At 42.0% G+C, this 25,710-nt stretch overlaps 1 protein-coding gene across 10 annotated transcripts in view; it reads right to left on the bottom strand.

Annotated features, from left to right (window-relative positions):
• The window catches only part of ATG4B (autophagy related 4B cysteine peptidase), a 669,563-nt gene that overhangs the window by 97,383 nt on the left and 546,470 nt on the right, over positions 1–25,710 (bottom strand). For 9 of the 10 annotated variants that reach the window (XM_033957652.1, XM_033957647.1, XM_033957650.1 and 6 more), the window contains one exon: positions 22,880–22,936. The exons of the other annotated variant lie outside the window; for it this stretch is intronic. In XM_033957652.1, the coding sequence (XP_033813543.1) occupies positions 22,880–22,936 (57 nt within the window). The remainder of the gene's footprint in view (positions 1–22,879; positions 22,937–25,710) is intronic. 10 annotated transcript variants of the gene reach the window in all.

Genomic DNA, 25,710 nt, shown 5'->3' on the forward strand with positions numbered 1-25,710 from the left:
CATTTTCACCATCATATGGATCCTGACCGCTTTTTTCCGGTTGTCCCGGCTTGACAGTCTAGAAAGTTGTTTGGCAATGGTCTTACAAAATTCGATCTTGTATCCCTCTCAAATAATATCCAGCACCCAGTGGTCTGAGAAGATCTGCGCCCAAGCCTCCCGGTAAGCCGACAGCCTTCCTCCCATCTGTGGAAACATGGCCAGGAACCTGACTTCATTATGCTTTCATGGAGGCTTGAGGTCTACTGGCATTGCTAAACCTCTGTCTCGACCCCTGATATAATCTCTGAGTAGAGGCATCTCTATGGTACTGATGAGATCTCAGAGATCCACAAAAATTACCTCAGCCAGACCCTCTAGGGCTCTAAAGTCTGCTGTCTGGTAAAGCCCTAGGGTGACAATCTGCCACCCCTTAACAAAGAGCAGCCCCTTATCAAAGAGCATCTGGCTCTTTTTTTTTTTTTTTTTAATAGATTTTATTAATATTATGATATAAATTAACAGACTTACCATTAACTGTACAAATCATGATAGTATATACATATGATTATGTAATAACAGACATGAAGTAATACAAAGTGATGACAGTACATATATTATCAATAGAAGTATTGTGAGTAAGGTGTACACTCAATGAGCATCATTTTAACCCAACAAAAAGTGGTCATTATATGTCTTAAGTAATATGTTCTAAATTAGAGAATGACACGGTGGCAATTACCCGCGAGTAGCCGCGGGTAACCCCGCCGAAACAGTGGGGGGGAGGGGAGAAGTGCTCACTGCAGGCACGGGGACAAGGTCATCCACTGCCCCATGGAGCAGTGAATGGCCTTGTCACCGCAGTTAAGGGAGGAAAGGCGCGCGGTCACCGATCAAGCACGGCCCCCTCTCTCCCTACCTGAGGCCAAATCTATCTCCCTTCCTCCCTCCCTCTTACCTTCGCAGCACTTTAGTAAAGAAACTTACTGAAGCCGGCGAAGCCTGCCTGCCTGCAGTTGCATGTGTGGGGTGGAAGCTTCTCCTCCTCTGATTGAGAATCTCGGAGAGAGCGAGACCAGAAGGCTTTGAGCATGCGCAAATGCTCAAAGCCCAGTCCGGCCCGGCACAGGGGAAGAAGGAGGATCTCCCTGCACCGCACAGCCCAGCCCAGCCCAGCCCAACGAGGGAGGATCTTCGGGCACTGGCACTGGCACGTCCTGTGCATTGGTGCTGGTGCCCAATCGGGTAAGAGATGTTTTGCGGTGCTGGGGGAGTTGTAGGATCGCGGGGGAGGGGGGGTGACGCGAGCGGGGAGAGGAGGCCGGTTCGCAGGCCAGAAGAGTAAGCGGGAGTGGGAGGAGGTTATAGCAGCATGCGTGGTATACGCGTATGCGTGCTATATAAAATTTTTTTTTTACAGACATGCTTTGGACCCGCGCGCTATACGCGTATGCGTGTTATACACGCATGCGCGTTATATGCGTGAAAATACGGTAATCTATCTTCCTTACAGGTAACTGGGGCCTTTTTCATAATTGTCAGAGGACCCGTATCTAATAAACAGCTTGACTTGACATATTTGTTATACAGCTTAATAAATTGTTGCCAATCTGGGATATCAAATTCGTTCCAGAGCATATCAGCCCTTACATCTTTCTCTCAGCCACACTGGTTGAAAATGGGGAAGATCATTAGTAGATTGTAAAGTGACCCTTAAGGTACAAATTTTATTAATCAGCAGATGGAGATTTTTCATTACTGATTGCTTTACAGAAGCAGTATTGGTTAACGTGTTCACTAATTTAAATAGTTCTCTTACTGTTTATCTTGATTGTGCCTATTTTTGGTGCATAATGATTAGAGCGTTTATCTTTAATAAGATTTCTTGTAAATTTTTAAATTACATCTCCAATTTTCTATGTCTTTCTCATTACCTGTTTTTAGCCAGATCCTTTCCAATTTTCTTAATTTCTGCTTGAAAACCAATAATTTCCACATCATACCATTCGTTTTGAGGTCTATTGTTTTCTTTTACATGTCTTTTAATTGAGCTATTTAATCTAAAATTTGATTACCATATTTTTCGTTCCATAAGATGCACCCTAGATTTAGAGGAGGAAAACCCAAGAAAAAAAATATTCTGAGCCAAATTGTGCCTCTGAACCCAGCCCCCCAGAAAAATAGACAAATATACTGCAGCAGACAGATTTTGATCACTAAATTGAAATCCTACCTTTGTTGTCTGGTGATTTCTGGTTACATTAGATCAGTGGTCTCAAACTTGCGGCCCGCCAGGTACTATTTTGAGGCCCTTGGTATGTTTATCATAATCACAGAAGTAAAATAAAACAGTTTCTTGATCATATGTCTCTTTAGCTATAAATTGCATTATTATTATTAAGACTTAGCTAAAAGGAAAGATTTATAAACTATAAACAGTTTTACCTCATGGAAAACTCATTTCTTTAATAAGACATTAACTATTTTTTTCTGAGATCCTCCAAGTACCTACAAATCCCAAAATGTGGCCCTTCCTTCTTCTTCAGGCCCAATTGTCTCTTTCTATTTCCTCCCCTCCTTCCTTCCTATGTCCTGAGTTCTTGCCCCCTCCCGCCTTCCAGCCTTTATCCTTCCTCCCTCCCACACCAAAGCCTGCATGCCTTCTTCCCTGCCACGCCGATTCTTCTCCCTGGTCCGCTGCTCGCCCACTGCTGCACAACCTCCATGAAGCCTGCCTCCTCCTTGCCATGCCGGATTCTTCATCCCTAGTCTGCCGACAGGCACTGCTACCTCTGCAGAACAACCCCTCCCTCCCCTGGAACCAGACCTTTTTAGCAGGCACCATAAGAAGCACAAAAAACCCTTCACCAAACCCTGGTAAAACCCAACCTACCAACATCCCAAATACCCCAAATAACCAGAGGTTCACCTCCCAGGCCATACACCAGTGCCACTAACACACCCGCACAAGCTACATTTCCCCCCCCCCCCCGAAACACACACAACAACCTGAACTTGCCACAGGAACAATCCTCAAGGCCCCACTGCAGCAACTGCCAGTACTGTCGACATCTCAAGAGCCCAAAGATCTCTCCACTGAAGACTAAAAGCTGGCTCCTCTGACCAAAACGAGGCTCCTGCACTCCCTGGACCGCAACGCACTTAAAATGAGGCTCTGTACTCCCTGACGCAGCGCACACATGACGCCGACTGCTGACACAGTAGTGGCTGACTCTGCTGCCGACTCCTGCTGCCAACAGGGCCAAAGCGGCTGGACTCTTGCTGCTGCAATTCCATGAAGGGCCGGCGGGTGTGCAATTGAGCCCACAAGCCTTCCTCCGACATCAATTCTGACATCAGAGATAAGGTCTGGGCCAGCGATTGGCTGGCCCGGACCTTCTCTCCGACATTGGAATTGACATCGGGGCAAGACTTTGTGGGCCGATTGCACAACGCCAGCCCTTCTCTTCCTTTCTGCTGTCGGCGAGCAGGTAAGAGAGCGGCGAGGAGATGACAGAGGTGGCGACGAGCAGCAGCAGAATGCCGGGGGTGGGGGGGCGCGGAGGTGTATATGACTCCATAAGACGCACCCCCTTTTTGGGGGTGGAAAAAAGTGCGTCTTATGGAGCGAGAAATACGGTAATCATTTTCCACATATTTGGAAAATTTGCCTCAGAGTTCAATTTGACTGCCAATTCATAATGAGACCAAAAATTCTACTGGATCAGCAAAGCCTCTTAATTACACTCTTTTCTGTCCCGTCTTTTAAAAAATTTGGATGAGATGATCTCTCCTGCTAGCTTAATTTAAAATTACAAATACTATGGTCTGACCACATAGAATCATTCCAGCATACCTGACTTAAAATAATTTTGAGGGTTTAACAACTCTTTAGAAGAGAAGGTAACCAGATCCAACTGGTGGCCTTTTTGGTGTGTTTTAACTGGAGTTGGTTAAAAAAATCCCAAAGAGGTTAAAAAAAAAAAGAGTAAAAATCAATAGTTGCTACATTTTCATTTTGCTCTAAATGAATATTACTATCCCCCAAGACCAGATTATAGGGTCCTACCAGTGTATTAGAAAGGAGGAATTCAAAGAGTTTCCTCCTTCGCAGTATTCCATTTTTTGGGAGGAATATTAAATAATGTCCTCTAGACCAGTGGTTCCCAAACCTGTCCTGGGGGACCCCCAGCCACTCCAGGTTTTCAAGATATCCCTAATGAATATGCAAGAGAGAGATTTTGCATACCTGTCACTTCCATTATATGCAAATCTCTCTCATGCATATTCATTAGGGATATCTTGAAAACCTGACTGGCTGAGGGTCCCCCCAGGACAGGTTTGGGAACCACTGCTCTGGACCATTCTTCGAAATCCTACAGGTTAGTATTTTGAAATTCTCAGTAGATTTGAGTCTAACAACTTAAAATCAAAGCAGTCCTTGAGGATGATGGCTCGTCCAACCTCCCCACTTCCAACTTCTAGATATGGGTAATATTTTAAACCTTGTGGAAGGCAATCGTTTACAATGGGATCATTGTCTGAGACCAACCCATGTTTATATCAAAAATAAAAAAAAATCAGGGTTGGTCTCCTCCAACCTGTCTTTTAAAAGTTGTTTTATTTCTGATAGAGCAGATATTCAAATAAAAATCCTGAATGTTAACAAAATTTTAAAAAGTCAGGTTCTTTAGAAAGCTCCAAATATCTTAAAGTACGTTTCTTATTGTCATATGATTTGTAAGATTTACCAAATCTAAGAGTTTTAATTAAAACTGGTATATGTAAGGGGTCTGAATCTGAACAGTCATACAAAAATTGTCAAGAGACTGGCTCTCTACTACAAAATTAGAAGGGTGGCGCCAAATATAATGTACTGGATATAGGTTTTGTGTTTAGTGTGTTGATACACCAGCTCTTATTGCAGATCATAATTAATAGTGCAAGTATCAACAATTGATTTTTAGATGACACCATCTTTCCAGAAAGTAATCACAACTAAAAATAATTATAAAATAGTGCCTCCAACAAAGATAATCAATACTTAGAGGACATTAAGGACATAGCTCCAGCCCCCCCCCTTCATGGCACATGGACTCTCCTCAGTCTTGGCACATGGACTCTCCTCAGCCGCTCATCCAGTGCAAAACTGGCATGATACAGGGGTAAAAAGGCCTGAGGAGACCATCCCTACTGATTTTAATCAAAATTGAGGCATTTTGAGGCAGAGGCTTTCTAAATAAAATCAGGAAATTCAAGATGGTCACCACAGGAGCAATTTCACACAAAAAAACGGCCTGAGGAAGCTACACTAAAGTTCAGAAAATTATGAAAAAGGGATTTTTGAGGTGGGGGACTCTGTCTCTGGCTCCAGAAACCCTTAAAACTGGAAATTTCAGAACTCCCCCCCCCATAGCCTGTACTCACAGAACTGTGCTGCGTCCATGCACCTGTCAACTTCAGCTTAATCTGTAACTGAAATTAATGAAGAAGACTTCTGCCTCTGGACTGGATTCTGCACATCCAAATGCTGCTATCTTTGGGCTGCCAGTTGGGCTGAAGCTTGACTGAGACTTCAACCTCCAAAAGATCATGTATTACAACAGGGGGGAGATAAAATGCAGCTGGCACCAGTTAAAGCCCTGGTGCCAAATAGCCTATACTCAAAATCCTGATAAATCCAGAGATTGCAATGCTAGCTACTAGGGGAATGGACCCCGAGCTCCAAACGTTAATGCAGGCTGGCTACACAGAGACTCAAATGGTTGCCCTGCTAGCTGTAGACTACTGCTATGAGAGTCTGCGCCCTCTCCCAGGTAGAGCTACCCCAGAATAACTGGGTCCTCTGGGTACCAAAGCCTCCAAATTCAGAGACCCCTTCCCTCCAAAATAAAAGTTTGTCACAACAGATCATAAAAACTCCATCTCAGTTTGCTTGCAGAAGGAAAAACTGAAGGTGGCAGTGCAGTCCATTGGGGAAGGAGGTGGAATTGAAAGATGTGACTAACATCCTTCTGCAAACAGTTCACGGGATGAGGGAGATCACCTATGGTCTAGAATCCTTTGCCATTTGTACAAGATGTTTTGGATAATATGAAAATAATATTTAAATTAAATAATGGAAACACTGTAAAATGCACAAAATGGATCAATGAGAACGGGGATGTTTGGCCAGCAATACTATTTTGCTAAGCTCAATATTTAAAGATCTGGTTTTGTATAAAAATGGAAGTGGGTACTTTGATTTTGGTTGAGGATTATTTTTATATACATTTTTATTATTTTTTGGTACTTAACTCTCTGGAGTGTATCCAGTTTGCATAATATCATCAGAGGTACTATGAGGAAATTGCTGGTGAAGACACAGTGAAAGGGACTTTTTTCCTTCTTTCTTTAGGTGCCAATCGACTTGTGCTAGAGTCATAGCGACTTGGTGTTACAGATCTAAAAAGAAATCTGTTTTGTTCTAGTTCGATAAGGTCCTCCAGCATCATCCCCATGGTTGTTTTCAATGTATCCAGCCATCTGATTGCAGGTCGTCCTCTTCATCTGATTCCTTCAATCTTTCCAAACATGATGTCCTTCTCCAATGAACTTTCTCTTCCAACAGTATGACCAACATAAAACAGTTTTAACTTCATCATTTAAAGCTTCTAGTGATATAGCTGGTTTGATCTCTTCCAGAATCGATTTGCTAGTTCTTCTAGTGATCCCACAGCATGTATAAGATCCTTCTCCAACACTAAAGCTCAAATGAGTCAATCTTCTTCTGTCTTGCTTCTGTAGTGCCCAGCTTTCACATCCATAACGGACCACTGAGAAAATAAAATGCATGGACAAATCTGATCTTCGTTTGGAGTGTTATTTCCTTGCCTTTGAATACTTTGTCAAGAGCCTTCATTGAGAACCAAGTGATATTGTGTGGAGTATATCTCCTTGCTAGTTGCATCTTTGTTTACAAAAGAGCCCAGGAGATTGAAATCCTTTATAACTTCTATTCTATCACCTTCAAGCTCAAAATCTTCACCATTTTCCATATTCATGATCTTCGTCTTGTTTATGTTCAGTTGTAATACCATGTTATGATTTTAGCTTTGACTTTTCTCAGTAGATACATATCTTTGCTGCTGGTGATGAACGTTGTATCATCTGCATAGCACAGGTTGTTCATATTTCGGCCATCAACTTTGAAACCAATGCTCTTTTCTTCCAAATTTGCTTTTTTTTTATTTTATTTATTTATAAATTTTCAATTACAATCAAGTTATCACTTGTACAGAAAGATAAAGTTAAGCTGTAAACAAAATACAATATTAGTTATATCCTCCTAACCTTCTAATTCAAGATATCTTAATATAGCTTAACTTTAACTCAAGTCCTCAATTAGAACCAAGTTGTAATAATGAGCGATATAGTAACTGAAGGGACACGTATCAGTATCATGTACCTTGGTAGTTTTCCTTAGGCTATATGTTTTGAAGCTGTAAGAAAAACCAGACCCTGTTTGTTTTTTCCTTCTCTTATGTTGATAAGATGTGTGTTATCTTGTTGTGAAGTGACTTCAATTGTTTTCATAAAGCCATATTTGCAAACAGCTTTAGATAAGCTCTGCTGACCACAGCACCCTCTGTGGACTTCAGTCTCTAGCTAGGAAAAATGCTGATTTCTTTAAAGTTTCATGTGACCTGTGTCCCATTTATGGTTTGTGTTTACGTCACATGCTGACACATGCTGACAACACTGATTCATGTAAAATGATATAAAAGGGATGTAAAGCTAACAATAAATTGGACATGTTTTGGAAGATGATTTCTGGTCTTTAAGATATGTCCCCGGGTGCACCTGACTTCCAAATGACAGAGACAGAGAAAGTATGGGGCAGGAATTGGGACCTAATCCTTTTCAGTTGGGGGCATGCCCGGGATGTGGCAGATGATATCACCAATATTTTGTGAGTATTTTCTGAATTTTTTTCTGTTCTTTAATGCTCACTGGTATTGGTGACCTGTACCCACCCTTTATTTTAAGTTCAAGCTTTTGGGTTCTATTACGGAGTTTTTTGGGGAAAATCTCGGGGTACTTTCAGTAAGCGCCCCTTGTAAATATAAGCAGCTGCCATTCTTTCGGGAAGAATGAAATTATTTATAGAACCCCCCTGCCCACTCTGTCATTTGTGAGGTTAAAAATTTTATAGAGTACTAGTCTTATAGCCCGTTACATTAACGGGTGCTAGAATATATGTGTGTGTGTCTCTCTTTATTTCTTTCTCTCTCTCTCCTTAGCCGCTTTCTTTCTTTCTGTCTTTCTTTTTCCTTGGCTGTCCATCACCACCCCTTGCCTGCAACCCCCGGTCCATTCTCCCTTCCTTTTACCTCCCCTGTGTCCACCACCACCCCTTCACAGCTCTCCTTATGCAGCAGCAGCCCTTCTACCTTTGTTTTACCTCCCCCCTGTCCAGCAGCACCTTCCCTTCTCCCCCTGTCCAACATTAGGCCTCCGTTCCTTTTTCTTCACCCCCCCGTCCATCAGCACCTCTTTCCTTCTCCCCCTGTCCAGCAGTAGGCGTCCCTTCCTTTTTCTCCCCCCCTCCTCCTCCTTCTTATCCCTATGATACACTTACCTTGCTCTGCCCGTGATCAGAGGCTCCCAACAGCCGCCCCAGTTTGCACCCATTGGAAAAGTTCCCTCTGCGGCATCCCGCATCCCTCCTGACGCGACTCCCACTGTCCCGCATCTACCCCCTGTCTTTCTTCTTGTCTTTCTGTGTCCCTTCCTCCGTCTGTATGTCCAAAGCAGCATTTCCTCCCCCCACACCAGTTCCCTGTGCACCTGCCCCTGTGTCTTTCTTCTTGTCTTTCTGTGTCCCTTCCTCCCTCTGTCTGTCTGTCCAAAGCAGCATTCCCTCCCCCCACACCAGTTCCCTGTGCACCTGCCCCTGTGTCTTTCTTCTTGTCTTTCTGTCTTCCTTCCTCCCTCTGTCTGTCTGTCCAAAGTAGCATTCCCTCCCCCTTCCATTTCCCTCCCCCACACCAGTTCCCCGTGCCTGCATTAGCGTTTCCTCTACTCTCTTTCCTTTCCCACAGTCGCGACTACAAACGCGGGCCTGAGTCCTTTGCCCCTTCCCTTCCCGCGGGCCCGACTACACATGGCGATTCAAGCAGCGTGTCAGCACTCTTCACACGCTGCTTCGGGCCCTTCTACTGCCCTGATTTGCTCCGGACGTGCCAGAGTAAATCAGGCCAGTAGAAGGGCCCGAAGCAGCGTGTGAAGACTGCTGACACGCTGCTTAAATCGCCAGGCGGGCCCGCGGTAAGGGAAGAGGGGGGGGGCGGCAAATGAGTTGGGTCCCAGACAGCGGAAAATTGCTGGGCTCCTCGGTGTGGCCGCGATCCCTCTCCTCCCAGACCCCCCCACCGGAGGAACGGAGATCGATTTGCCGCCATTTTGAAGATCGTTCTGCCCTGCTCCTTGCCTTAGTATATTTTTAAGTTGAAAGACACGGCGGCGGCGGCTCCTCTCAAGATCCCCGACTGCATTGGACTTCCGACGCAGGTGGGGATCCTGAGAGGAGCCGTTGCCTGGTCTTTCAACTTAAAAATATAGTAAGGCAAGGAGCAGGGCAGAGCGAAGAACATTGATTCCCATAAGATCATCCGCCTCGGGGGAGACAACCGCCGCGTCCGACATCAGCCTCGGGGGAGGAGAGAGGACTTCAGGCAAGGAGCAGGGCAGATCAAAAAACAGCACGGGCTGACAGCCGCCATGTCCGATATCCGTCTCTGGGGAGGAGAGAGAGAGTGTTTCCGGCGCACTCCTATCTGAGATGCTGTACATCTCACGGAAAACGGACCCACGCGATGGAACTGCGCATGCGCGGCCTAGCGTTTTATTATATTAGATAAGATTTTATTGTCTCTTATTACTGTACCTCGCTTATAAGGTAAGATAAGCGAATATTTTTGCATTGTTATATTGTTTTTATAATGAGTCATAAAGGCACTTAGGATTCTCCCCCTCCTAGACAGATGAGACTTGTAAGGCTTATGTTGTTGTGTGTGTGTGACATTCTTCCTTCAGCTCACATCTCTCTGTGTCACCAATCCTTTCCCGTATATGTTTGCACTGTTTATGTGTTTAACACTGAGGTAGGACATGCTGTTATGTGGAATGAATTGCAAGCGCTGTTTGAATCAGTCTAAGATCTTTCCCTTGTAGTTTGTACACAAGCACTGTTTTTTTGTCTTCCTTTTGAACATACAATAGTTTGATCCTGATTTATTCTGTGTGTTTCTTCTACGGCTGCTTCCTTTGTGTTCTGTGCTGGCAAAATTTTGTTTTGTTTTGTTTTTAGAAGATTAGCCAATTGTGAATTTTCTCTGTGCTTATTTGGATATCTAGTTACTGACCTTAAGGAATGCGATTTTGGTTTTCTCTTTCTGACTGTAAACCTCATTTTTTTCTATTTTGACAAATCTGAATTCTATAATGTACAAATGCACTTTTGACTGCCAGACGCTGTTCTTTGCTTTCATTATCAGGGTCCGTGCATGAATGCTTTTGCCCCTCCCCCCAGACTTCCCGGTTTTGGGCTTTCACTGACAATGTTGTATTTCATGTACCCCCTATAGTGCTTCTTTGAAGTTACTCATTCTCATTGCATCAAGCAGTACGGTGAGATTCCACTGCTTGTCACTTTTCTTTCCTCCGGCATTATCAAAACCACTATCGCTCTTGTTGCAAAGCTGATGGCATTCCCCGCTTCGTCCTAGACTTTAGGGCTGTTAATGTTTTGGTAATTCTCATTGCACTTATGTTTCTTCCTCTCCTCCATTCCACCGGCAGCCAATGTTTTTTTTCTGTCATTGTCCTAAAGAATGTTTTTTTTTAGTCCCTGTTGGCGAGGCTTTTCAGCCCCTTTTTACCTTCACTTTTAAGCAACAGTATATCTGGTGTGGAATGCCCCAGGGCTATGTTGACTCCATTGTCCTCCGGGCTATTCTACAGCCATGCTCAGCCCCTCATGGTTCTGTCCTCATTCTGTACCTCTTTTTGTGTTCCATAATTCAGGAGACCTGTCAGGCTGATAGTTTGCACCTTTACAATGGTTGTCTGTGTGTGGTCACAAGGTGTCACAAAATAAACTGCACTGGTTGTAAATCTGAAGTGAAATACCTGGGTTTTGTCCTGTCTCATGGTCAGAGGAAAATCTGCACTTTCCGCATTGCTGCTGTTCTGGATCTGCCCCGCCCAGTTACCAAGAAAGACATGCTTACTTTTCTTGATATGATTGGTCACTGCCGCCAATGGATCTCTGCTTGTTCCTTCTATGACCAGATTCTGAGACAGACCCTGGTTTCTGAAATGACTGCTCTTATCAGATGGACTCAGGAAATGTTGGACATTTGAGATGTGCTTTGGTTTCTAGCCCAGGTCTGGGTCTTCCTGCTTATGCCCATATGTTTTATCTCTTTGTTTGGGACTATTGTAACACCATGAAGGGAGAACATGGCGGTAAGTTACGCTCTGTTGCCTTTTTTTTCTATAGTCACTGCTGTTCAAGAAAGCCCTGGCTGCTTGTGCTATGGTGGTAGAGATGGTTACTCCTCTGACCCTTGGTCACCCCATTACCCTTCACACTTTTCACAATGTCCAAGCCCTTCTTTTAAATGGGCTCCTGAGTCTCAAGGGTGAACAGGATTCTCTTCCTCTTTTTTTCACAGTTTCAGTCCTTTGTTACTCCCCTCTGAACTTGATGCCTGGCATTTGGCGGGTGCCCAAAGCCGCCCTTTTGGACGGACTTTGGTGCAAAGAGGGGAAACCCTGGATACCAGCTGCTAGCTCTCCCTTATTCATTACCCAATATCATGGTATTGGTTATCTGGTTATCGTAGTGCTCGCTCGACATTTCAACTTCTTGCTAGTGATATTTTCATTCTTGACCTTTTTGCTCCTTGATACAGATATATATAGCTGGATAATTACAGCTGGCACGTTTGTGAATTGAAAACAAATTGGAAAACACAATTCCTTTCTATTGTTTTAACTGAAATTAGGATGTTGCTAATTTAAAATGTTTTTTTCTTTTTCTTAGCAGTAGTTCGGATATATACATAGCCATCCCAGATCAGTTTTGGCACAGATATTTCTAATGTTTTCCAAGGGTCCTCTTTATCACTGCAGAGATAGAGACGCTCCAAAGAGACATTAGCTTTATGCCTTTTTCCAAATATGAGATGGTTATGATATACATTATTGTTTCTTTGTTTTGGTTTTTTTTTTATATCAATGTGTTTATTTGCAGAGTTAAATTCAGCCCTGCACACTTGGCAGGTGGAATAATAGCTTCACGCTTAAAACTTTATGTTTTGTCTGTGTCATGTCTATTTGTTTTAGTTTAGTGGGTACCCCAGGATACATAATATTGGCCATTTCTAGAGCTCTTTTTTCCACTTCTTACTAGCCTAACTGCACAATGTTCTTTTTCTTATAGCTTTCAGATTCTAAATATAGTTTAGTTAGGGGTTATATGTTTAAGAAAAAGTTTTACTTTATACAGCGTTTATTTCGTGGTGTTCCCTACATATGATCCATTCAGTATACATTTCTGAATACATTCAGTACATCAGTATGGTCTCTCTGCAGTGCCATAATAGTTATATGCAGCACGCAAAAACATCTTTTTGGAATGTTCAATTAAGAACCTTAAGTAACTGAGTACTGTCTCTCTTTTGCCATAGCTATATCAAGTAAATGTACTGGTATTGTCACATGTTGCCACATTCAGTACAGGCAACATGGTTTCTCTCTTGTTTTCTATCTCTTATTTAGATCACATTGGAGTACAGCTGCTGAATGATATTTGAAATGCTTTTCAAGCATCTCTTTTCAAGTATCTCTTTCTGTATGCACAGACATCTGGCTGCTCTCCCTTTGAGATTCTCACGGGATGACCTTTCCCCGCCCCATGGGTAGACAAACCCTCAATAGTTGAGAGTAGTGATCTTCCCTTGATACAGGAGGAATACGTCCAAAATCTCATTGAAATATTAGGGCTTGTTCAAAGAAACGTGTCTTGCACATCTCCTTTCTCTCCACAGATTCCTACCCATTTTTTCCAGCCTGGTGATTGTCCAGAAGCTTTCCAAGGATCGGAAGCAGACGGATTTCCCCTTTAGCCTTCCCACTACTGTGATCACTGTGACCAGGCCGCTGCACTCACTGAGGAGTTTCCTGTTTGGATCCACGAAAGTCGCTTGAAGAGGGTTAACCTAAAACCCCAGAAGCAAGTCTTCCCTGCGCAGATTTCACCTCCTCCAGTGGAACAACATGATGATCTTATTGCAGCATTCTACCAACTTTATCATTCTCTTACTGGCAACGCTGCTGCTAGTTTTTCTTCCTGTATGGATCATTTCTAACTGGGTCTACAGGGATGATGTGTTTTGGGTCCACGACACTTTCTGCCCATACCCATCTGTAAATGACACTCCTGCTGTAAACAGCACCCCCGACACCTCTTTGTGAACACGACGTCAAGCTGGACTACTCCCTCGAAAAACGCTGTCCTTCAACTGGAATCCAGAAAGACAGACAGTATGCTACCCTTTGGTATACTTCCAGCAGTGTGCATGTGGTCACCTTCATTTTGAGTATTGTGACATTGTGGACTGTTCATCAATTGATATCCCAAGGCTGTGCCATTGGTTCTCAGAGATTCCTAAAACTAAAGACATATGTATATATATATATATATGTGTTACTGACTCACGTTGGGGGGATAAGTGTGCATTCTGGGGAGCGGTAGGGTGGAATATTGATACTGACTGGGTTTATGAACCAGAAAGTACTCTAAAAAAAGTGGACCAAAATGGTAAACACTGCTTACTTGTATGACCCTTCATAAGGTTGGAACCTGTTATAGGAAAAGTGTTCCTGCACAAATTATTAAGCTTTCTCTTACTATTGACAACCCTAGACCTACTGATGAAGGTATGTACATTATGGACATGTGGTTTAAGGGTAGGTCTAGCTATCCGACCCATCAGTTTTTCTTATGGGATCTATCTACCTCCTCTAATTTTATCTATCCCCTTGTGCACTGTGGTGTTCTAAATACCTTTTGCTGCCTGGACAGAAAAAGCTTGATATTGCCATTACCATCTATAAGGGTAATTACACATGTCATGTTTCTAATCTGACACAGGGTAGTTTTGTAGGTAATTTACCCCCAGGTTATTGTTCTGTCTTGGATTATAGGTATGCCCCATTGTTGCAGCATCAGATTTTCACCCTAGGTGATATTTACTGGCTCTATGGAGACTTTTGGCTCCCTGTTAAGCTACCCAGCCAGTGAATAGGCCAGTGCACTTTAGCTAAGGTTACCATGCTCCCTGCATATTTTTTCTGAAAGGCATCCTTCCTATTCACATGGTTTTTCTTCTTTTCTGTCTCGACATAAATCTGATCTCCTTGGTTGTTTTGATCCACATGTATACATAGATACTATAGGGGTCCCAAGAGGGGTCCCAGATGAATTTAAGGCCCGAGCTCAGGTTAAGGCTGGGTTTGAGTCCCTTATTCCCCTTTTATTACTATTAATAAGAATGTTGATTGGATTAGTTAAATTTATTATAATCAGCAATGCTTTGTGAACTACTTTAGGGACGCCTTGCAAGGTATTGCTGATCAATTAGGCTCCACATCTCAGATGGTTTTCAAAATCGTATGGTCCTAGATATGATTCTAGCTAGAATTCTGTAAAATTCTTCCCAGTACTTTCTGGTGTTGTACTTTTATTCCTGACAAGATAGGTCCTACTATGGCCATTCAGAAATTAGCAGACCTCTTTGCTGAGCTCAAATGTAACTCTGATTTATCTAATTCTTGGGATCAGCACTTTAGTTGAATGCAGGGTTGGGTAAAAGACCTTTTTATTGTTATAATCTTTATTATTATCTGCACTCTTGTCTTTGACTGCTCATGTACTGTGTTATTCGTATTACAGCTCCTAAAACCCCTCCTCGAGAGACATATCTAGAGTATCACTCCCTTCCAGCTCATGCTGTGCATTTATGACAAAGTATAGGACTTTCATTAGTCACCCAAACAAATGAGTTCAAATCAAATTAAACTCTAAAATCACATCGCGTTCCTCAGTATGCCACCCGTGATTAACGAATGGTAGCTGTCCTCATAGGAACCATGTCGTGTGTGATTTTATCTTTAAATATACTTTTTTGCTTTTTAACTTTTTATTTTTGTCAATAAATTATATAAAGTGCTTGTGCCTAATAATTTTAGCAACAGTAGCATATAGTAGCAATTACTTAGCTTTTATTTAATGACTGGGTCTGGTTCATTCCCCACCGACGCGTTTCATTACTTCATCAGGGTCGGGGAAGGATGAAGTAATGAAGTAATGAAACGCGTCGGTGGGGAATGAACCAGACCCAGTCATTAAATAAAAGCTAAGTAATTGCTACTATATGCTACTGTTGCTAAAATTATTAGGCACAAGCACTTTATATAATTTATTGACAAAAATAAAAAGTTAAAAAGCAAAAAAGTATATTTAAAGATAAAATCACACACGACATGGTTCCTATGAGGACAGCTACCATTCGTTAATCACGGGTGGCATACTGAGGAACGCGATGTGATTTTAGAGTTTAATTTGATTTCAACTCATTTGTTTGGGTGACTAATGAAAGTCCTATACTTTTTCATAGTAATTTTTGTGCACTTTGGGATGTGCATTTATGACGTCATTTTCATGACGTAAGAGGGGATTGAAGGGACACGTATCAGTATCATGTACCTTGGTAGTTTTCCTTAGGCTATATGTTTTGAAGCTGTAAGAAAACCAAACCCTGTTTGTTTTTCCTTCTCTGATGTTTGATAAGATGTGTGTTATCTTGTTGTGAAGTGACTTCAATTGTTTTCATAAAGCCATATTTGCAAACAGCTTTAGATAAGCTCTGCTGACCACAGCACCCTCTGTGGACTTCAGTCTCTAGCTAGGAAAAATGCTGATTTCTTTAAAGCTTCATGTGACCTGTGTCCATATATGGTTTGTGTTTATGTCACATGCTGACAACACTGATTCATGTAAAATGATATAAAAGGGATGTAAAGCTAACAATAAATTGGACATGTTTTGGAAGATGATTTCTGGTCTTTAAGATATGTCCCCGAGTGCACCTGACTTCCAAATGACAGAGACAGAGAAAGTATGGGGCAGGAATTGGGACCTAATCCTTTTCAGTAACAAAGAAATAAAAGTAAAGATACGGGTTATTGGCTAAGACAGGAAATAAAAATTTATGAGTGCTTCAAGTATCCACTTCTTTTTTCAGGCGAGCAGCTGATAAGAAGATTGTCAGTTGACTAGGATCAAAGAAAACATATTTTTACAATTGATACACTATCACACATTTACATGGGTGGCGAAGAAAATAGGTTGCCCCAAGAGCAATAACTCCCGGCTTTAACAACAAAAATTCACGTCGACATTTTTGTGTATCTCGTGACAGATCTGGATACATTTGTATTTTATATCCTAGAAAGTCTTTAAATTTATTCTTAAAGAAAAGTCTTAATAGCCAATTCTTGTCTGGTGTCAAAGCTACTGTAAGAAGTGTTTACCGACTTTGCAAATTCACTATCTGAAAGTTCCAACATTGTAGATATATTAAGTACTCGTTGATCATCTTCTTCCTTTAACTTTTCTTCCCTTTTTATTGGTAAATAATACACTTGGGTAATTGGCAGTAGCAATTCCTCGGAGATTTACAATACCTCCATCATATAATGTTTCAACATATCTCTAGGGGTTACTGCCGCAACTCTAGGAAAATTGATCAATCTAAGATTGTTATTCCGAAAAAATTTTTCTAGAGGCTCCAATTTTCTCCTTAAATTAATGTTATCTCTCACAAGTGTTTCTGTAATTTGTTTAGAGGTTTTTACTTCTTGGGAAGAATTCAGAGTTGAATTTTTTAAATCTTGTAAATCAACTTTAATAGTCTTAATTTCCTTTTCTTGAGTATTAATTTTATGCTCTAACTGAGAGAGCTGAGGATTACATTACATTACATTACATTACATTAGGGATTTCTATTCCGCCATTACCTTGCGGTTCAAGGCGGATTACAAAAGGTTAATTTAAAAAAAACAGAGTTACAATGATTAGCTAGAAAGGTAAGTTGTAGATCTTAAGAGCATTTAGAGGTCGTGTTGTTATTGCTGTTTCAGGGAATTTCTTGAAAAGTGTGGTTTTTATTTCTTTTCTGAACGTCCTATAGTCTGGGGTGGTCATCAGAAGGTTGGAGATCTGGTTGTCCAGCCTTGCGGCTTGAGTGGCTAGGAGGCCGTCGTGTAGTTTTGTTCTTTTTACTTCCTTGATTGGGGGGGGTATGAATTGGGGAGTGCGTTTTTCTGTGTCTGGTACTGGGTGCTTGGATGAGGCGATTGTTCAGGTATGATGGGCTGTCTCCGTGTAGGGTTTTAAATAATATGCAGTAGAATTTGAATTGGATTCTTTCTTGGATTGGGAGCCAGTGTGAGTTGATGAAGGCTTCAGTGATATGGTCATGTTTTTTCAATGAGTAGATGAGTCTCAAAGCTGTATTTTGGATTGTTTGGAGTTGTCTTATCGTAGTTTGCAGGACATGGAAGGAAGAGTATGTTACAGTAGTCCAATATACCTAGTATTAGGGATTGTACTATAAGTTGGAATTGTGTTCTTTCAAAGATTTTTCGGACTTGTCTCAGGTTTCTCATGATTGCGAATGATTTTTGAATTGTTTTATTTATTTGCGGTTGCATAGTGCAGCATCTGTCTATGGTCATGCCTAGTAGTTTTATGGTGGTTTGGATGGGATATTTGATTGCGTTTATGTCTAGGTTGGTTGTGGTTTGGATCTTGTCATTTTCTAGGAGGATGAATTTGGTTTTGTCTTGGTTGAGTTTAAGTTTGTGATTTTTCATCCAGGTTTGTGACTGCTTCAAGTGTTTGGTGAAGTTTGTCTGTCATGGTAGGTTTAGAATGATCGTATGGGACGAGGATGGTGATGTCATCCGCATAACTATAGGAGGTTATGCCTAGATTATCCAGATGCGTTCCTAGGGAAGCAGTGTAGAGATTGAAGAGGGTAGGGGATAGTGGAGATCCTTGTGGTACGCCGCAGGGGTTTGACCAGGATTCTGACTTTTCTTTGTTTGATTTTACCCTGTAGGTTCTGAGTTTTAGGAATCCTTCAAACCAGGAGTATACTTTATCTGAGATGCCTATTGCATCTAAGATCTGTAGAAGGATGTTGTGGTCTACTAAGTCGAATGCCGCCGATAGGTCCAGTTGTATGAGTAGCATTTTTTTCCCTGTACTAAGTTGTTGTCTGACGGTATCCATAAGGGAGCCTAGTAGTGTCTCTGTGCTGAAGTTTGTTCTGAAGCCTGATTGCATGGGGTGGAGTAGGTTGTGGTCCTCTATGTAATTGGTGAGGAGTTTGGCTACTAGGCCTTCTATAATTTTGACATATAGCGGAATTGAGGCTATAGGTCTAAAGTTAGATGGGAGGTTTTGTGGTGCTTTTGGGTCTTTTTGGATTGGGGTGATGACAATTTCGCTGAGGTCAGTAGGGAATGTGCCTTCTGTGAGCGTGAATTGGATCCATTGTAGAGTTATGGTGCGGAATTTTACACTAGAGGTGGTAAGGAGATATGAGGGGCAATGGTTGAGGGTCACAGGAGGCATGGCTGTATTTTTTTGTAGAATTTGTTGAATTCTGACCATTGTATGTTAGGGAATTGAGTCCAAATTCTGTCTGCTGCGATTGCCTCTTTTCCTGTAGGGTGGATTGTGATTGGATTTTGATGGGATGGGTTAAGGATGAGTGTGGCTCTGGTGTTGGTGATTTTGTTCTTGAAGTGTTCTGCTAAGAGGGTGGGTGATGGTGGAGGTGTGTTCGTGGTGGTAGTGTATGGTTTGGTGTCTGTTAATTCTTTCAGGATTTGGAATATTTTTTTGGAATCTTGGGTTTCCGTGCCTATGAGATTAGTATAGTAGCTTTTCCTCTTATCTTTTAGTAGATTTTTGTATTGTTTGTTGATTTTTTTTCCAGTCGGTTTTTGTTTGATCTTGGTTCTTTTTTCTCCATTTTCTTTCTAATCTTCTACACTGTCTTTTGAGTTGGAGTAATTCATTATCAAACCATTGGTCTGATTTCCTGCTGGTTCTGGTTTTGGTTTGTAGGGGTGCCAGATCATCAAGGATGTTGGTGGATACATTTTTCCAGTGGGAGATGAAGTTTTTTGGGTCGCAGTCTTGGATAGTTTCGTCTACATTTGACCAGAAAATGGTTGGGTCGATATGTTTGCGTGAGGTATATGTGGTTTTTTTTGATTGAGGTGTGTGTTTGGTCTTGGTCCAATTGATGTTGAAGTTATAGATGTAGTGGTCTGACCATAGGGATGGGGACCATGTTCCGTTAGGAGTTTGGATTGCTGGATTGGATGGTTGGTGAGACATGAATGCAGCAATGTCCAGTTGATGACCTTTTTCATGAGTGGTTTGTGGGTTTAGGATCTGGAAGGATAAGGCATTGAGGAAGGATAGACAGTTATTTGCTGGTGTGGAGGTTGTGTCTTCTAGGTGTAGGTTTAGGTCTCCTAGGATGAGGTTATATTCAGCTGTTAATGAGTTTTGGTAGATGGAGTTTTCAAATTCAGGTCTCGCTGTGGTCCAGTTTCCTGGTGTTATGTAGCAGAGCAAGCAGTTTAGAGAGTTTTTTAGTGTTGGGTTTGTGAGTTGACACGCTAGGAAATCCATTTGTGGGGTGGATGTTTTCTCAAGTATGTTTAGAGTTAGGGAGTTCTTGATTATTATTGCTAGTCCTCCTCCTCTTTTTTTCTCTCTGCAGGTTACTGTTATTTTGTATCCTGGCGGGCATACTTCTTTTATTCTAGGGTCTGTGTCTGAGGTTAACCAGGTTTCAGTGAGGAATAGGCAGTCAAGTTTTTCTGTTTTTATCCAATTTTTTATGTTTTCTGTTTTGGGTCCTAGAGATCTGATGTTAACATAGGCACATGTAAGGGAGGTCGTGTCGGTCTGGGGAATGTAAGTTGTTTCCGGGTATATGAGTGTTGTGGGAGTTGGATGAGATTTTGTTTTCAGAGGTGTTGATCTTCTTCTCCAGGTAACAGTGATTGGGTGTTGAGTGCTGGTGTGGTGGTTCGGGTTTCTTGATGTGAGTATTCTTCTGTTGGGAATTTGGAAGTTGGTTGTACTGGCGGATGAGGTTGTGGTGGGTAAGTTGTTTGCTGTTGTTTTCCAACTAGAGATGAGGAGGATTATCAGAAGGGTGGCTAGTTTGTGTGTATGCAGGGAGAGCTTCATGTTTGATGTCTGGTTCGGAGTGTTCGGAGTGTTAGGTAGAGGGAATGTTTCTCTCTTAGATTAATAATCTTAGCCAAGTCCGCCACTAGATCCCAAATCAAGACTCAAGAGTTACCCAAATTTGCTTTTCTGAAGATGGCTTCACCGTAAAGGTTGAACAAGTAAGGTAACAAGATGCTTCCTTGCCTGACACCACATTTTATTAGAAACCAATCAGTGTTGCCTTATTCTGTTCTCACTGCAGCTTTTTGATTTTCATAGAGGCTCTTTATCAGCTGAATTATATGTTTGCGTATTCCCATTTGTGCTAGAGTTCTCCATAGTTTATCGTGACCCACAGTCAAAAGCTTAGCTGTAGTCAATGAGGCAAAAGTATAGGGGTTTTGGTATTCTTTGCTCTTCTCCAATATCCATCTAACATTGGCAATAATGTCTCTTGTTCCTCGACCTTTTCAGAAACCAGTCTGAACTTCAGGTAGTTCTTGCTCAAGGTATGACTGTAGCCTTCGTTGTATTATTTTTGGAAATATTTTGCTAGTGTGTGTAATTAATGCAATCGTTCTGCAGTTGTTACAGTCTTTGGTGTCACCTTTCTTCGGTATAGGTATGAACAGTGATCTTCTCAAATCGGTTGGCCATGTTTTCTTCTTCCAAATCTGTTGACACAATTGAATGAGACCATGATAGCACCTTCTGAGCCTTTGATTAATTCAACTGGAATACCATCGATACCAGATGACTTGTTTTTCGAGTAATTGCTGCTATGATGACTGCTTTTAAATATCTGGTTCTTCTTCAGCATCAGTTTTCAGTTCAATTTCTCCAGATGACACTAAATTGTTCAAAGTTGTTAAAACGCATGCAGATTGTGAAATATTGCAGGCATACCTTAGGAAATTGGAAGACTGGGCATCTAAATGGCAGATGAAATTTAGTGTGGACAAATGCAAAATGATGCATATTAGGAAGAATAATCCAAATCACAGTTACTGGATGTTAGAGTCCACCTTGGGGGTTAGCACCCAAGAAAGGGATCTGTGTGTCATTGTAGACAATACGATGAAATCTTCTGCCCAATGTGTGACGGTGGCCAAAAAAGCAAACAAGATGCTAGGAATTATTAAAAAAAGGGATGGTTAACAAGACTAAAGATATTATAATGCCTCTGTATCGCTGCACGGTGCGACCTCACCTGGAGTATTGCGTTCAATTCTGATCTCCTTTTCTCAAGAAAGATATAGCGGCACTAGAAAAGGTTCAAAGAAGAGCGACCAAGATGATAAAGGGGATGGAACTCCTTTTGTATGAGGAAAGACTAAAAATGTTAGGGCTCTTCAGCTTGGAAAAGAAAAGGCTGAGGGGAGATATGATTGAAGTCTACAAAATCCTGAGTGGAGTAGAACAGCTACAAGTGGATTGATTTTTCACCCTGTCAAAAATTACGAAGACTATGGGACACACAAAGAAATTGCAGGGAAATACTTTCTAAACTAATAGGAGGAAACATTTTTTCACTCAGAGAACAGTTAAGCTCTGGAATGCGTTGCCAGAGGTTATGGTAAAAGCAGAAAGCGTACCTGGTTTTAAGAAAGGTTTGGACAAATTCATAGTCTGTTATTAAGACACGGGGAAGCCTCTGCTTGCCCTGGATCGGTAGTTTGGAATGTTGCTACTCTTTGGGTTTTGGCCAGGTATTAGTGACCTGGATTGGCCACTGTGAGACTGGACTACTGGGCTTGATGGACTATTGGTCTGACACAGTAAGACTATTTTTATGGCAGAGTTGATGAATTATTTATGATCTTTACTATGCAAGCTATGGTATTATTTTGTAGACATGATTTCTGAGAATTGTCTGTATGTTTATTTTATCATATTTTTGTTTTAAAATTATGTATGTAAATTATGTAAACCGTTTAGTTTTAAACGGTATACAAATTTTTAAAATAAATAAATAAATGTTCTTATCCCTCTACTGCTGATGTAGATGTTGCCACCCTACTTTAATAATTTTAATCTGCATCATCCTGCCCGCTCGACTCCACACCAGCCCCAACCTCCACTTTAATACCGTATACTGTAATCTCCCCAAACAGTTAAATTTGTTTTGGTCATAGGCAAAGCAGTGAGGAAGTGTACATAAGGAGATATTAAAGAAATGACAACTGGAAATCTAAATAAATATAAACAGGAAAACTTATGAAGGATTTAAAAATAAATAAAGGAAGTAAACAGGAAATACAAAGTTTTCAAAATATTTCTTGGACATGTTCTGCTGTAGCTGTAACTGAACAGCTGGGAGGGGTGAAACTGGTAAAATTGGGCCTGAGCATGTAAGAGATGGATAGATACAGCTGGAAGAAGGAGGGAATGAGGGAACATCTGTACATTCTCTCTCTTCTAGTGCCTGCTTGCATTCCCAAATGAACATGTATGAAAATTATATATCTTCTTTTACCCAAGAAGATGATTTTAGGATACATTTGAATACATAGATAAACACACCTTTCTTATATGCTGGCACCACTCTTCAAAGTCACCTTCTGTGTTGCAGAAAAAACCCTGAAAGACATATGAAAACATAAAACAGTTTTCAGAACAGTAAATGTTTTACAACCATATGAAGATATAGCTGTAGTTGGTGCAGAGCATGTCACAGGCTCCTGTACTCTAGGCAGGGATTCTTCAACTGTGGTTTCAATTCACCATGTGTCCTGAGTTGAAGGGAAGGGCCATGGCTCAGGAAAGAGGAATAGTTGCCTATATGAAGTGAGGATGAGTAAGAGTGACTTTGGCCTGCAAAAGTAAAGAATAAGCAGCAACAGATATGGCTGCAGTTTACACAGGCCTGACATGAGGAATAGTAGCTGCAATCTGTACAGATTAAACTATAGTTTGCACAGGCTTGGGACAAGGCAACATTTTGACTATTTATTCATTTATTTTTAAAAATGTCTACTGTCCCTTCCTAATCCACACAAAGTAAAAAACTTAAGAGACAAACAAAATACATAGCTATATAAAATACATACTCTTTACTAAGCTGTGGTAAAAAAAAAAACCTTATGCAGATTTTTCCCTTGCGCTAAGGCCATTCTTACTGCAACTGAAAAATAGTTGATTTTCCATTTTCTGAATTAATAGCCATGTATTAATGTTCAAAATTACAAGAGAGGAGAAAATTTGTGTTCTAAATTGTCATACTACTGGTGAACTGGTGAACACATTGAAAGATGAGGAAAAGACCTCAAGATTATTATTATTATTTGTTTTTTTTATATATATTTATTAGAGGAACAGAGCACAGGAGAAATGTACAACAGCCAAGCAGTAAGCAACAAAATGCAAAAAAAACAGCAATACAGATGTACAATACTACCAGTCAAATGAGCAAACAGAGATATTTCCTATGCAAAGTCCAAATTTTTAATACAGAAACCCCCCTCACTCCACCTTCCCAGAGCCCTCCCCCCAACCCCCTCTGCATCCCAGGAATCTGACCCACTCTAGAAAGAACTTGAACAATCCAAATAAGCCACCGTCTTCCAGCTAGTGGTACCCTTCCTGCGCTATCGCTCCCAAGTCACCATTTGGGACATGCTGGCCCTCCACTGTTGGATCGTAGGGCGCACTTCTCCTATCCAGTGTTGCAAAATAAGCTTTTTAGTGAGCCCCAGAGCTACTAACACAAAGCGTCGAGAAGGCTCTGTAATACCGGCCTCAACCAGGGGACCCGTGACACCCAGCAGCATAGATTTTATTTATAAGAACATTCCAGAGGCCGCCCCAGAACATCCTCTACCACCCGGAGCACCTGCACCCACAAAGGTCCCACAAAAGAGCATTGCAAGAAATGATTCACCATCGTATCTCAGAGAACCAGGCAACGAGGGCAAAAAGCATCCGGCCACAGGCCCATGGTACTCCCCTTGCATCGCGTGATGCAAGCTCTATGTAAGATATTAAGATGAATCTCATGCAAAGCCACGTTAGGGGAAGCCCTAGCACATTCATCAAAACACAAAGCCAATTCCTCAACTGTAACCTCCTCTACCAACTCAGAGCTCCAAGCCTCAGCCATTAAGTCCAGAAACCTGGCAGGCTTCCAGGACCTCCCCATTTTGTACCAGTCTGATAACGTGTTAAACTCAAGAGAGGTGGAAAGAAAAGCCTGATCCAGTGGGGAAAAAGCAGGTACCTGCCCACTTGGCGAGCGGAGTGAGGAGCAGTAACTGCAAAGTTGTAGATAAGCCAGTATCGATCCTGCGCTCCACATCCAATGATCCTGATAAGACTGGAAACTAGGAATCAACCCCGAGCCCAACTCGGTGATCTGACCCACAAATTGACAGCCGGTCCTGCGAGCTCTCAAAAAGAAGGCATGCGTACCAGTGGGGAAGCTAGGACTGGCCACGAACTCCATAAAGGGGGAGGGGCCCGTTGAGCCCCCCACTACCAATTGCCACCAGCACCATGCACTGCGCAGGGGTTGAAGCAAAGAGACACAAGCCCCTGCTCCATTCCACAAAACATTAAACACCGACACCGGAGCAGCCAATAATTGCCAGAACCCTGACGGGGCAAACTTAGACACGCCAGAGTACACCTCATTCACCCATCGGAGCAGAGCCGCCACATTATATAGACGTAGGTCAGGCAGATTCACTCCCTCCTGAGCACGCTCTCTAATCAATTTATGATATCCAATTCTCGCCCACTGAGAGCACCAAATGAAAGAGGAAACAATACTCTTATAAACCTGCACATCCGTTTGTTTAATCCAACGAGGCGCCATTTGCAGGGGATAGAGCAATTTCGGCAGGAAGGCCATCTTAATGAGAGCTATGCGACCAAGAAACAAAATCGGAAAGTCCATCCACTGCCGACATAACGCTCTAATAGCGTCCAATTTGTCCACCACATTTTTCCGGTATACCACCCGATGATCCGCATGCAAGTAGACCCCCAGATACTTAATCGAACCCTGAGACCACTGTAATGGAAAGGTAGGATCATTGCGCAGAACGCACGTCGAGTTAACCGCTAAAGCCTCAGATTTATAAAAATTAATCCGCAGACCCGAAAACGCGCCAAAGTGGCGAATAAGCCCTATCAACATAGGGACTCCAACAACCGCATCACCCAAAAAAATGAGCATGTCATCTGCAAACAAGTTAATTTTAAATTCTTGAGACCCCAGCTGTATACCACGTAAGACCTGCTGTTGCCAGATCTTGGCTGCTAAAGGTTCTAGTGCCAGCACAAATAACATAGGGGATAGCGGGCAGCCCTGCCGGGTACCCCTAGCCAGGGAGAAGGAGGAGGTGAGCGCACCA

Source organism: Geotrypetes seraphini, chromosome 9 (genome assembly GCF_902459505.1).
Source record: "Geotrypetes seraphini chromosome 9, aGeoSer1.1, whole genome shotgun sequence".
Classification (NCBI taxonomy): domain Eukaryota; kingdom Metazoa; phylum Chordata; class Amphibia; order Gymnophiona; family Dermophiidae; genus Geotrypetes; species Geotrypetes seraphini.